Raw genomic sequence first — 13,709 nt, 5'->3', positions numbered from 1 at the left:
TCTTTCTTTCAAGCCCTTAGCTTGTGGAATGTTGCTAGGAAAACAAATGTAAAAGGAACTATAAGAGTGATTCACAGAAAAGTTCCATGGGAAGTCCCACAAAGATTGCTTTCCTCAGTTATTTGGTACAGAGCACGTTTTAATTTGCAATAATAGGAAACTACTGCTATACATAGGAAAAACGCATTTCTCTCTATGCTCCTGAGAAGGAAAACCTCTGCACATTTTAAAGTGGGAAGAGTTTGAAGAAGAAAATCAAATGAGTTTGGAAGTTTAAGGAATGAGAGGCAGCAAAACAAGACTGCAGTGGGTGGAAAACAAAAAACTAACAGCATCTTTATCATCATCAAAACAACACCACTGCTTAGGACATGAATTTAACAGCAGGAACTCCAAAAAAGAAACAAGCACTGCACTGAAACAACAGCTACAGAGGCCAGAGTTTATTCTTAGCTGCTTTACCTCAATGACAGCCAGATAGCAGTCCTTGCTGTCTGTGCACAGGTCAAAGATATTCCTCTTTACATCTATGGTGGCTGGAAAACATCACAGAACAAACTCAGTGATTAACTGCAGGTTACTTAATGCTCAGTGAAAAAAAAAAAAAAAGGTGTAAAAGCAGATAATACAATCTTGGGACAAGAAAGAACAGCTGAAACAGAAGTGACATGCACATTTTTAACTAATTCAACCTGTAATAAAGAATAGAATGTTGGAGACCACTGTAGAAAACAGTCATGTAAACTCTTAACCTGCTCTGCACAGAGCTTCCTCCCTTGACAGTACATTTATTGGCTTCCCTAAGCACAGTAAACAACAGATCATCTTTCAGAATAGGTGGCAACGCAGGGACTGAGTTGTGACCTGTGTATCCTTTCAATAGCAAAAGTCACATTTGTTTATGTCCATAGCAGTAATTAGCACAGCTCCAGAAGCTGAAGAAAGGGCTCTTCCTGCAATGAGACCAGTGCTATCCTGGCCAAATGTCCTACTATCTCAGATTATACCTTACTTGGAAAGAAGAAAGGAAAATAAAGCCAGAATTCCTGAGCACTAGCAAGTAAGGCAATCAGACAATGAATGGGATATGATAGTTGAAATTATTTCAGTGTTAAACCCAACTCTTGTGCTTTAATCAGAACAGGCCACAGCAGTTTGTTTCCTCACATGTGCAAAGGAGAGAAGAAGTGAATGTTACTGAGCAGAACTTGCAATAAACCTTCAAACCTTCAGACCAAGCTATTTGCTCCTCTCTTACCTATAGGTTTATAATCAGTTGCATTAAATGTCCTGAAAGAAGAGCCAAAGGGACTTCTCATTCTCTCCTCCAGAAGGTCATCCTCATCATCTGCCTGCAACATAGCTGATACAAGGAAAGATTATTCCACAAATCTGCCTTCCATTCGTCACTATCATTAATCAACTTAAGATCAAGCTAGACTCTGAGAGGAATTTTCTTTATATTTAATAGCTTGGCAAGACCCATTTAATATCTACTCTTCCAGAGTTGCCTTTACTGATACTACAGATCATCAAAACTAATACAGAGGACAAAATCATTTTCTCAAGCATCATCAGATCTGCCATTACACAATAGGTTGCTTTTTAATCTCCTCAATTAGTTGTGATATTGCTGATGTTACAGAAAACTGTCTTTGTCAGCAATACATGCAGCGTGAACACCCTGGAAAAAATCCAATTCACACGTGCCAGTAAGGCCTGGGGTTAAACAGACTCTCTGAAGCTTCCAATTGCACTGAATGAGCATCTACTTATCTCAAACAAGAGGGGAGCAAGGAGAGTGATGTAAGGCTGAGAAGTCCTACCTCCATACATCACTGTGCCAGTATAGTTGAAGACCACACGACACTGGTCCAGTGCAGGTACTGTGTGTAACAAGTGGAAAGTTCGGAGGTCCCACTGAAAAGACACAGGCTAAGGAACAACAAACAACTGGAAGCTTACAAACCCTTTTCAACACAGTGGTAAAGAAATTATTAACTGTGTTCAAGAAACTTCACTGCCACTTTCGTGAAAATATGATGGAACCAGAGTTGGATTCTAGCACCGCAATTCCCTTCCAAGCGTTCAAAATGAAAGAGCTCTTACTCAAAATGCCATTCCCAGTCACAAGAGGTTACTGCAGTAGCTTCAAGGTTGATCTTGGTCAGGGATGGGAAGAGAGCAGAGGTATTACGCAGTATATCAGAAAAAAAAATTCTCTCTTGCTCTCTCTAAGTATTTTCCCTAGGCTATATCAGAGGCAGAATCTAGATTTAAATTAGTTACCTGTCTGACAGTCCCTACTCCCTTGAGTCACAGATTCCAGTTACCACACATAACATGTAACACAAACCATTCATAAAACTTCTGCAAACAGCTACTTGTTCATCTACCAGCTGTTTAGGTCCCAGCACCTCAGTTACCACAGCGGCCAAAGGATACAATTTCAGTGTTGACTATGACCTCCAGCCCATTGGGATGGAAAACACCACTGATAGTCATGTTGAATTTGTCAAACTTGTGGATGGCTTGTGCTGATCTGACATCCCAGAGGACACCATCATTTAGGACAAGGTCATCAGTGGGGTTAAAGGTGGCACAGTTCTTCTTGTAGTTGTTGGCAAGATCTGGGTTAAACAGAGTCAATAGCTTGTTGCCAGTCTGAATATCATAGATCTTTTAGATTAAAAAGAAAAAGAAAGATTAGTCACAATTTGTAATATAGTTGTGCCTAAGATCACCCCATGTTCCCTCTTCTAGAATCACCCCATTCCCCCTTTCACTTTTCCATTTCACATGACAGCATTCCAGAAATCATCCTTCCTACCAGCCCTTTCATAGTTTTTCACAGCTGGAACTAAGCCTCACAAGTTTTGGCCAGGACTCAGCTTACTGCAGGGTCACTGACATGTTTCACTACAGTCAGGATGAGTTCCAAAGAAACTAACCCTGCTACGAGGAGTGGGCTGGGAAGCTGCACTCACAAGGTACTACTTAGCCAAAAACTGTCTCAGAAATGGAACTGTTTTCAGAGCAGATGGTATTTACAAACATTAAAACTCCAAAGCACACAGTGAGGGGAAAAAAAAACCAAAAACTGTAGAAAAGGAGTTAAAATTCCTGGCATCTATACAGAAAGGCAACTTTCTGAGCTCTGTCACAACAAACTGTTGGAAAATAGAAAGGGTTATAACCAGTAAAAAGGGTTTATGATCATCTCCTCGATAAACTGGGTCTGTAAAAGCCCTCGGAGCCAAGCTCTTGCTCCAACACTCTACAACTGGAAAACAAATCTATTTATCAGATAAACACAATACACAAACTGATCTGACTTTCAGCTAAATCCAAGTTAAAAATTGGGCAGGAATGGAGAGTTTACTTAAACAAATCAGAGTAACATGTAAAACTATAAATAATTTGATTAAGTTATATTTCATGACTATTTTTTATGCAAATACTCTGAGAGACAGTGCCCATAACAAATGCAAATTAGCACTGAGAAGCAGCAGAAGCTTTCTGCAGCCTGCATCTGTCCAATTTGCAGGTATTCACATAAAAACCAGAACAGCGTTCTCCGAAAATACAGTGGTAAAATTAAATTGCTCGAAAACAAGTTGCAAATTTGGGAGGGCAAAAGAAGGATACTTTAAATAGGTTATTTCCCATAGCTGTTGACTGAGATACTGTTTACAGTAGAACTTTATTATTATTATTGCTATTACTGAAAAATCATGCAAAGAAAGCAACTTCGGGGAAAAAAAATCCTGCATGATCTCTCTCAAATGAACAAAACAAAGCAGAAATTCTACAATTGCCCTGAATATTAACCAAAGAGGCAACACACCCACATTGCTTGTGCTACAGCCAGTTTGGGATGGCCAAGTTTATACCCTCAGACACGGAGAAGTTAGACACTTTCAAAACTCTCCTCTGAAGCTTCTTAGCTCACCAGTTACACGGAGCATCACAGCACCCAGATCAGTTAATAAACACCCTATGGAGGATTATAGTCCTGTCACAGCCTCACAACCACGAGCTTTCCTGGTACTTACATGTGCAATGTCTCCCTTTGTGCCAATGACCCTGTCCTGAGAGTGCTTGCTGAACTCCACATAGTGGTCATCAGGGAAGGAATGCCTGGAGACAGAGGCATTAAAACGTCAAGGAACTGCAGATTCTACGTGAACCAAACACAACCCCAACACCTCCAGCACGGGTTTCGACAACAGAGAAAACCAAACATGCAGAAAACACTCTCCTTTCCACTGACTGTGGAAATGACAGTGCTGAAATGCTCCGTGGGCATTTGCAGGGAAACCTCTCTTACAGACACAGCCTCTACAGCAGATCAGTGACAAAACCACAAGCAGCAAATTCACAGACTTGTCATCAACAGGGTCTGCCATAAACACAACGCTGTTTAGAGGACTGGGCAACGAATGGCATCATGAACATTCAAATACACATGCAGGCCTGAGGCTTGTGTGGCCTTTTCTCTGAAGAATGGCCCCAAACAGGTCACACCAAAACAGCTGCTTACAACTAAGGCAGACAACAGTCAAACCTTTTAAAAATGAAGAGCCTGCCACCCATTTTTTTATGGGAAGGAACAATTGTAAATACTGAAACAGATTTTAAATAGCTTTATCCAGGACTGAAATAGCTTGTGTCAGGTCTGAAAATTTCCCAATGCAAATCAGCACTGCTAGTCAAATTCTGAACTGGCTACAGAAAGACTGTCAAGGTAATTTACAAACATGAGAATAAAAACACAAACATATTTCTTTGCCTTCGGGAGCAACAGTGATTTTACTGATCTATTTTGCATTAAACAGGACTTTAGGTAGTTAGAATTTAGTTAAAATTTACTCTACGTGTACACAATAAAACAGGGAAGATGCTAACACAAGAAAGGGAGCACATTTTACTTTTCACAAGAGACATCATGAGATCTCTGCTATTCTGTTTTTCAGAGTTTCTTCCTATATCAAATTGTTCTTCTAATTGCAGCATATTCACAGCTGAACCAGAGTATACCTACTTCATATCAAAGACAGACTTCATTCCCCACAATGCAGACAGAGGTTGGCTCCACGTAGCAGATGTCAGCAATAAAGATCCATCCTGGATTTCCAGATTGGAGTGAAGGAGGAGGGAGGGAAAACAGAGGTTATAATTTTATCTCTACACATTTACCTTGCACATACACGATAAATGTAGGGACTTTGTGCTTAATAAACTGCTCCTATAGGGATAAAAATCTAGGTATCTAATATGATGTATAATATAAAGAGCCCTTGGCAGACAAAGAAAAACATTAGAGATAACAATGGGAATGCTCTTAACCTATGATGTTAAGAACAGTTATAAACACAGAATAATCCATGCCTGAACGTTAATGCCCTGTGAGTGGAGTCCATTCTGCTTATAAATCAGTATCTTATTTCTTCCTAGAATCATCCCCCAAAAGATTTCTTTCTCCAGCAAAGGGAGGTTATGTAAACTCTGATACTTTATCTCATGCTTATCTTAAATAGTCAGTTTAAGCATTTTTTCACTTGCAGACATATATATTAATTTCTTATGAAGGCACACAGCCACTGTGTATCTCCTCTATCATCTTGGGAAGAAAAAAAATAATTGTAGGACTCACAAGAGAAAGAATATACAATTATCACTTCACTGTACTTCAAAGTACTTCAATGACAGGCATTGCAGGCCAGCCAGTAGGTGCATTTTGGATGTACATGTCCACATGGGCCCAAAACATGCCAGGGCTTTAGGCAGTGAGAATTTCTAAAAACCAGAACAGGTTTGTAATTCCTTACCCTGGATGGCTCGAGGTGCGTGATGGCAGAGTTATGGCAGTTGTAACTGGCCTCTTCCTGTCCACTGAACACATTATAGAGTTTCAACTGCCCCGTGCAGGTACCCAGCATTAAGAATCGTTCTCTTGCAGAAAATGCACAACAGGTAAAGCCACTCTCATCCTCGTTTGCTTCCCTGAACACAGAAATTGGACGGAACCTGGAGAAGGCAAAAATACACAGGTCACCCAAAAGAGAGAACAAAAGCAAAACTGAAATGCTGTGATACTAAATCCAGCCCTTAAAAATCATGTAGGCACAAGTTACAGCTTTCTTCTAGAGCAAGGTAAGTGTCAATTGTAAGACTAGTGCTCAAGTGAGTATGTTACAACATGTTTGGAACCTTTCAGGGTTTGTTTAGCGCTATTTAGTACTTCTGTTAAAGCACATCATTAAGTTGAAGCACCTGGAGTCCATCTTCAAAGTTGTATTGATGAAAACTCTGTAATGCGATCACCTGGATAAGCAGACAGCCAGCAAAAAAATCTTCTAACAGTTCTGAAACACTCAATACAAGAAGACATGGCACATCAGCCAAGCAACCTCCTGACATTGTGACTTCCCATGGTGACACTGGTTTCACTGTCAAGATGCTTTCATGAATGTGTCATCTTTATTTTTATAAATTTTACATCACCTTCCAATTTAACCTCAGGAAAGAAAGGCCACATGAAAAGGCAACTTCAAGTGCTGTGGATTCAGCTGCAAGAGCAAAATATGGATTCCACTGTCCTGCATCTGTCAGCCAACCATCCTCAAGGCTCTGCTACACTCTTGTGGAAAACTGCTGTTACATACTTACCTTCCAAAGGAGAACAAAGAGCTTCGAGCTTCAGCAGTCAGTGTTGCTCATGAATTAACATGATATTGAAAATGAAGAGTGCTTTATGTACTAAGGGGCAGTAGTAAGGACAAGACAAACAGCACAACTTCTAAATATGCCTTTCAAGGTTTTGTGAATTAAAACACTGTCACTGTGAATTAAAACACTTTTCTCTCCAAGGATACTCCACTGTGGGACTGCACAGCCTGAATCCAAGTAAGGCTTTTTGGCACAGGGGGCATCCTGAGAGGGACCACAAAACATTTTTCTTCCTTACCTGCTAAATATAAGGTGTCTATCAAAGCAGCCACCATCCACCCCTCCGTACTTCGGAAAGGCTGCCCTGCGGGTCAGCCGTGAGGTAAAGTTAGTTGGCGCCTGGCGCCTCTGTTTTGGCTCAGGACACTGGTGGGGAGTAAAGAGAGAGAAAGGGGGACAGGTGGCAACAGGGTTCTTGCAGCGGGCGTGCTGCTCCCTAAGGTACTCTGTGATTATACTGTCCAGCGTGGGTGGGGAAGGAAGGTGTCTGTCCAGCTGCTTTTTGATAGCTGGGCTCTGGCTGTAGGCGCCATGGTCCGATTTTTGTCGCAACACTCTGATTTTCCTGCCGTTGCAGGGAGACGGCCTCTCCCTCACAAAGCTAATCCTGCCAATCAGAGGAGAGTTGCTGGCATAAGAAGGGCCTGGAAGGGCAGGTGGACCTTGGGATGCCGACGGCCTTGCCTGAGCATGGACAGAGGTGGCAGCGGAACCTACAGCAGTGTGGCTACTCAACCGCGCCGAGATGCCGTTCGCTATGCGGGGAGTGCGAGGCAGGGTCACGGGAGAGGCAGCGGCCGCCACAGGGGTGAAGGCAGATGAGTGAGATGCTGCAGTCATGGGCAGGTCAGCCTCCTTGGTAAGGACAGACGCCGTTTCTCCCAGGCCCTTAGAGATGAGATGGTTCCGAATCAGCAGCAGCAGCTCCTTCTCAGGAAACGTGATCCTTGACTGGGCCACCACGTCCGCCTTCTGCAGCCGAGCCAGAGAGACGTCGGTGCCGATGAGCAAGGGCTTCCCCGAGACGCGCTCGATCAGCTCTGCCGCGTACTTACAGAACTTCACATGCTCACTGCGCTTGTCCTGCAGCACCGGCTCCTTCATCAGCTGCTGGATCTGACAGCTGCTGAACAGGGGGAGCTTGCTGATGATCTGCCGGACGGTGCTGCTGCGCGACAGCCCCACCAAGGCTTTGCAGGCCAGCGCCCGGATCTGGTCGGCGTCGGTGATGGGCATCTTCACAGACAGCAACGACAGCAGCACTTTGATGCCGTTGTTGGACTGCACCACATTCCACATCTTGGCCAACGTATGCTCACTGCTCTTGGGGGCCTGAGGAAGTTTTCGCCGAGGAGTTCCAGAGATGAATTTCCCGATACTGGAGATGCGGTTATCTGGGCCACAGACACAATTGATGATGATCTGAAGGGCTGATTTCTGAATCTCGGCATCGTGGATGAAGAACTCACCCTCAGCAACTCCAAGGATGATACTAATACCTAGTGAGGGAAAGAAATAGTTTCTTTAGTACTCTAAAATGTATCCTATACAGTTGATCGGACAAGTAAGGGAGTCTTCCAATGAATTTGAAGAAAGTCAATAATTTTCTCCCTTCCAGAAATTTCTGAAGTTCTGCTAACTAGTCTAATACATTCTTCTACCTCGCTGGCAAAATGTTTTTCTGCACTGCTGCTCCTCCACTTTATCATCAGTAAGCAGAGAGTCAAACAATCTGTCAGAGGGGGTGATCAGGCATGGCCCAGGAGAACAAAACCTCAGGTATCTGGACCAGAGCAAGATGCACAGGCACACCCTGATTGTTACTGCACAGAGCAACTCTCTTGTATAAACACAAGGTGAACAAAGAGACAAAGGAAGGGGACCATGTCACTGAGGGGAAGAAAAAAAAATAAATCATATCGCAACTTCTAAAAGGAGACAGGCAAAAATGAAACTTTGGGTTTATTTTGTTTTCCCAAGGAGTTCCTACTAGTTTAACATCTGCTTCAGAAGATCAAAACCTTAAAGAATTGGTATTTGTCTGCAAAAAGGTTTTGTGCAAAAGAAATTGGTTGTTGCCTACATCTAGTACTCTGCCTGCCTTTTGCCTTTTCTTTAAAAAAAAAAAAAAAAAATCGGGCCCCAGTTAATGCACAAGCCTTGGATCTGATCCAGGCACATGTCAGTCATTTACATACTGAACCTGCCAGGTAGCCAGTTACAGCATAACTCACACAGCAATAATTGTTCCTCTCCCATACTCTCAAGTGCCATATCCCCAGGAGACCTAAATTTCTGGGAAGCTGAGGAAATCTAATAGTCCCATTACACAAGAATATTTGTCTCCACCTGTTAATAGGCTCTTGAAAACAAGTGCAAGAGAAAGACGGGTCTCCAGATTTGTAACCCAACCACAGTGTTCATCATGACACAGTTTTAATCACAGTCCACTCTCCCACTTATTTGCATCCTTGGCAGTAACTCCGAGTATGTGAATTATTTTAACCCTGGTCGGACGGTAGGTAAGAAACAACCATCCAAAATCTATGTAGCAGAAGACAACTGATGAATGTGTAAGTCATCAGGACCATATTCAGCTTACCCACAGTGGAAACAGTAGATCCAGCTTCATCTAGCACATCCACAGGTTCTGCCAGCTGCAACTGGATTTTAGGAACCACAGTCAGGATGGCCAGTACATCCAAAGCATATCGTACTGTGTCATTCCTGGAACACAACAACAGAAGAACTTCTTAGAGGTGCATGTACAGAGTTATTTCAGTAACAAAAAATAGCATTCAATCTACTCTACTCCAACAAATGGAAGTAAAGCAGTTATGTCTGCTGTATTTGATGGTGCCTTTTGATTTTAGCTTATTCCACTCTTAAAGGGCTGGTCTCCACAGAAGGCAGTGCTCACATGTACACCATTGCCTGCAGTCTGCCAACATTTATCCCACACACCCCACAGGCTCCTAAAAGCACTGTAATTTTGTATTTATAAAAATAAGAATGTTAAGACTTATCCACAAAAGCATTCTAAATTAAGCTTCTAAATCTATTCTAACTCTACATCTTAGTTGGGAAATGTTGCTGTAGAAAATACTCTGTCACCAGTCAGCTCGGAAGGAAGTTTTTCTGAAGCCAAGGGAAACTGTTCAGCAGCAAAGCAGACAATTGTGATAGGGAAAAGGGATGATTAGGAAGAGATGGGAGAGCAGAACATTTCAAGAAAAGGGGAGGAGGTCTGTAAGCCCAGGTAGCAATTAGGAAACAGCTGCAGAAAGTAAGAAACAGGAGAACAGAAACTACCCAGGAGAGTGCAACCTGAGAGAGAGGGAGGGAATTGCAGAAGCAAAACAGATTTCAAAGTCTTTCAGGTTGAGTCAGGCAAAGAGCTCCTATAGGCAGTAGAAATAAGGAGGGAGTCCTGATCCACCTCATTCTATGATTAAGATATATATGGATTTCGTCCCATATTTGGAACATTTTCTAGCCTTTCTCTAACAAAAAGGTAAACAAATTTTGAGACAGATAAAAAGTGGCACAGAACTCTGCTTAAACTATGATGCTGCTTTCTCAGAAATCAAAGGCCTGAGGCATTTTGGCTCTTCAGAAATCTCTTGGCATCCCTCTCTCTACCTCAGAATTTTAGTCCTGCCTTCCACAGTGTTAACTTCCATAAGCACTGGGTAGCCACAGCACAGGCCCTAACAGCACTAACCAGTATGTGACTGTTTTAAATGCCATCAGGGTAGAAAATCTAGAAATGCAATGTCCTGCCCAAGAGCCACAACTCGCTGCACTCAAGTACAGCAGCACAGCAAACAGCTCACCTTGCATAGTATGTCTTCCAGTTGCAGGCTATGGAAATGAGCTGAAGCATGAGTTGGACACAAGACAGTTTGAGAAAAACCTCTGCTGGCTCCCAGTAGAGCTGTGCTGGACCGTACTCAATCAGGAACTCCATCATCTCTACAATCTGCTCATGAGTATATGAACAGGCCTGCAGGCAAGGGGAAGCATTAGATCACAAGGGTTACAAACTCACACATCAAATCCCCCACTGCTGGGATTGAACTGAAAACTGCATTTACAAGATTAGACTACCACTGTCTCTTGCAGATTAAGTATTTACTTTCTGTTTTATTCCTCAGTTATAAAAGAATACAGCAACAGTCACTGTAATAAGCTTAAGGATAATATCCTTTAAGTTTCTTTACAGTTTTAGAAAGCTTAGGCCAATTTAAGAAGAAAAGCTACATTAAATTAAAATTCTACTCAGCTTTTAAACTACTAACGTAATAGTTACTACACATCATTCAAAATACATATCTGCTAAAATATTAAAAAAGGTTGCTAAAAATATTCAATTACAGTTTCTAAGTTCTGACAACAAAATACACTGAAAAAAAAGAGAAACTCCTAACAACTTCTTGCCTTTCAATATTTTTTAATTACACAAGAAGGCAACAGCTTATACACATTTCTTTAGTTACTAAAAATAACTGATTTTTGCAGAAGCAAAAACATCCTTATATCTTTCTTATTTCAGTTCTTCTAGAAAACCACCAAATTAAACTAGAAATCACAGGTGAATGTGCTCCCTCCAAACAAGTAGCCATAAAATCCAGTTTTAAAAAACAAAACAAATCAACAAAACCAGGCAAAATTAGGGGAAAAAAAATTCATGGCCAACACCATGGATTATTATCTATCTGGATCTCCCAGGTAATTTATAAAAACAATGGTGCCCAAAAGAAACATTTGTCATTGTCAAATCAAACTTATTTCCAAGTTTTTCAACATTATGTACCTCTCTACACACAGATTTTGTCCTTCCAGAGATTCAAAGCACAGAAAAAACCACAGGTAACAAAAATATCCTGCCTTTAAATGTTTGAGAGATGGAAAGGGAACCACAACAGACGAGCAGGAACCTTAATCAAATGTAATTCAGATGAACCTCAAGGGCTTTCCTGTACTTTCCTATTGCAGTGTCATTCCACAAGTCAGGAAAAAAGTACAAATAAAATAATCCCTATAAATTGCACACTGCCCAGTTATTCCACAGGTCTCAAAAGACATCCACACACATCTGCAGCCTGGGTTCACTTGAAAAATGCAACAGCCATGTTAAAAGCTTGCACCACGCTCCTCACCTTGTAGGGGGGCTGTGGATGGACCAGGATGCCACCCTCAGTGCGCTGCAGAGACTGCTTCACCTGCTCCAGCTTGATGGCCAGGTGAGCCTCGAAGTACCTGCGCAAGGCCATGCAGGTGTGCTTCCCCGTCTGGCGGCTGGCAAAGATCTCATCGTCACTCAGGAGGGCTCCTTGGTCTTCCAGGTTCAAGATCTCCAGAGTGCTTATCTTCAAAAAGAGCGGGGGAAAAAAAGGTTTCATCAGCTCAGTCTTCAGGGGAAAAAAAAAGGCATCTACAGCTCTCTGCTGCGGTTGTACTAAACCCAGACACACTGGTTTTACTGTACAGGACATATAAGCCCACTCAGAGCTGACTAAGGCTGTTTGAACAGGAAAGGATATCTGCTTTGGAAATAGTGAGTCAAATTGAACCATTCCCTCTCCTTCACTATCTGTGAAGAAAGAAATCCAGAGTTCCATCAGTGTAGGTCTGGAGGCAGTGCCTAGTACTAGCAGGCATTATATGGCACAACACAGTGTTACACCCTGCAGCACTGACGTCCCAAGGTAGACACAACCCAAGCAGCAGAACTGCACAGCAACACCCTGCATACACTCCAGCTTTTGTACATGAACAGTGTAATTTGTGCCCATAAGGTACCGTGGTTACACAGCACACACACAGTTGTACCTCTCCAGGAACAAGGCTGGATTTATCCACATCCAAAAGGGTGCATGGCAATACAGCACATGTATCTGGAATGGTGAGAAACATTTGGACTCCCACTGCTTGAATAAGTACTGCTTAACCTTGCAGTTGCACCAAAAAGCTCCCAAAGGGTAGCAAGTCTCTAGACAATAATCATAATATTAAAAATAATAAAGATAAAGGGACCAATGTTGCTTAGAAAACTCACCCCACCTCTCCATCTCTTCTGAACTGAGGAGGAAAAACCCCAAGCAAAACCAAACAGAAGAACAGAGCTCTCCACAGTTACACTGCAAAGGGTGCAAACCCTGACACTAAAACCCTGCTCCCCACTAAAACCATGAGCCTTACCAGGTTAACCAGACGCCGAAGGCCATCGTGCCTGTCAAAGAGCTCCAGGACAGCACGGAAGGAGAAGCAAATGGAGAAGAACATGGTGGCATGGCAGCAGCCCGAGGCATGGGAGCACTCCATCAGCCATAAGGTGTAGTTCACCACATCTGAAAGCACATTATGGGGGTGCATGCACACCTAGAAAGCAAAAGAACATTCTTGAGAAGGACTTCAAACAGATTGCTGAAGAGAATTTGTCTAAGGAGAATGAGGGCTCTTTGAGAAGCAAACAGAGGACGAATATCAGTTATTCTCAGCTTGACTTGGGACATATGAGACAGGAAACAAAAATTCCCATTTCCAGATCACTAAAAAAGCCAAATAAACTCTGTGAGACTAATAAAGCCTATGATTTGGCAACGAAAGACTAGCAATTGGTCCATTCCCAGAGCAAAACACAGTAAATACAGCAGCCTTAGTATAGTATAATTCCAGGGAGTCTTTCTCCATACCACTTCCAGATATCCAAAGAATGATTTGCTAGAGGCAGAGAAGAGAAGCTTCCACTGAAGAAACAAAAATTCCTCTCAGTGTAACAGCAGCATATGCTGTGTTGAGGTTCCAGCAAATGCTGGCAGCACTGAAGCCAAGGGGAATTGCAAGGATCATCAAATCCAAGTCTAAAGCCTGACTTTCTCAGGAAGCAGACAATTGAGCTGGTCTTTTCCCTTCTCAGACCCTGCCTCTGAGATGTGCAGACCATGTGCTCAGAACTGCACCTTCCATATGCC

The 13,709-nt window shown here is 42.4% G+C and overlaps 1 protein-coding gene across 5 annotated transcripts in view; it reads right to left on the bottom strand.

The window, feature by feature from the left end:
• Positions 1-13,709, bottom strand: part of DCAF1 (DDB1 and CUL4 associated factor 1) — a 50,908-nt gene that overhangs the window by 18,285 nt on the left and 18,914 nt on the right. For all 5 annotated transcript variants that reach the window (XM_017819987.1, XM_017819990.1, XM_017819991.1 and 2 more), the window contains exons 10-21: positions 12,937-13,116; positions 11,895-12,104; positions 10,569-10,738; positions 9,335-9,459; positions 6,971-8,231; positions 5,832-6,030; positions 5,045-5,127; positions 4,056-4,140; positions 2,446-2,679; positions 1,827-1,920; positions 1,259-1,363; positions 463-536 (exon numbers count right to left, since the gene is read on the bottom strand). In XM_017819987.1, coding sequence (XP_017675476.1) covers positions 463-536; positions 1,259-1,363; positions 1,827-1,920; positions 2,446-2,679; positions 4,056-4,140; positions 5,045-5,127; positions 5,832-6,030; positions 6,971-8,231; positions 9,335-9,459; positions 10,569-10,738; positions 11,895-12,104; positions 12,937-13,116 — 2,820 coding nt within the window. The remainder of the gene's footprint in view (positions 1-462; positions 537-1,258; positions 1,364-1,826; positions 1,921-2,445; positions 2,680-4,055; positions 4,141-5,044; positions 5,128-5,831; positions 6,031-6,970; positions 8,232-9,334; positions 9,460-10,568; positions 10,739-11,894; positions 12,105-12,936; positions 13,117-13,709) is intronic.

The sequence above is a fragment of the Lepidothrix coronata genome, unplaced genomic scaffold, assembly GCF_001604755.1.
Source record: "Lepidothrix coronata isolate B3197 unplaced genomic scaffold, Lepidothrix_coronata-1.0 Scaffold78, whole genome shotgun sequence".
In the NCBI taxonomy this organism is placed as follows: domain Eukaryota; kingdom Metazoa; phylum Chordata; class Aves; order Passeriformes; family Pipridae; genus Lepidothrix; species Lepidothrix coronata.
This window is presented reverse-complemented; position numbering and strand designations above follow the sequence as displayed.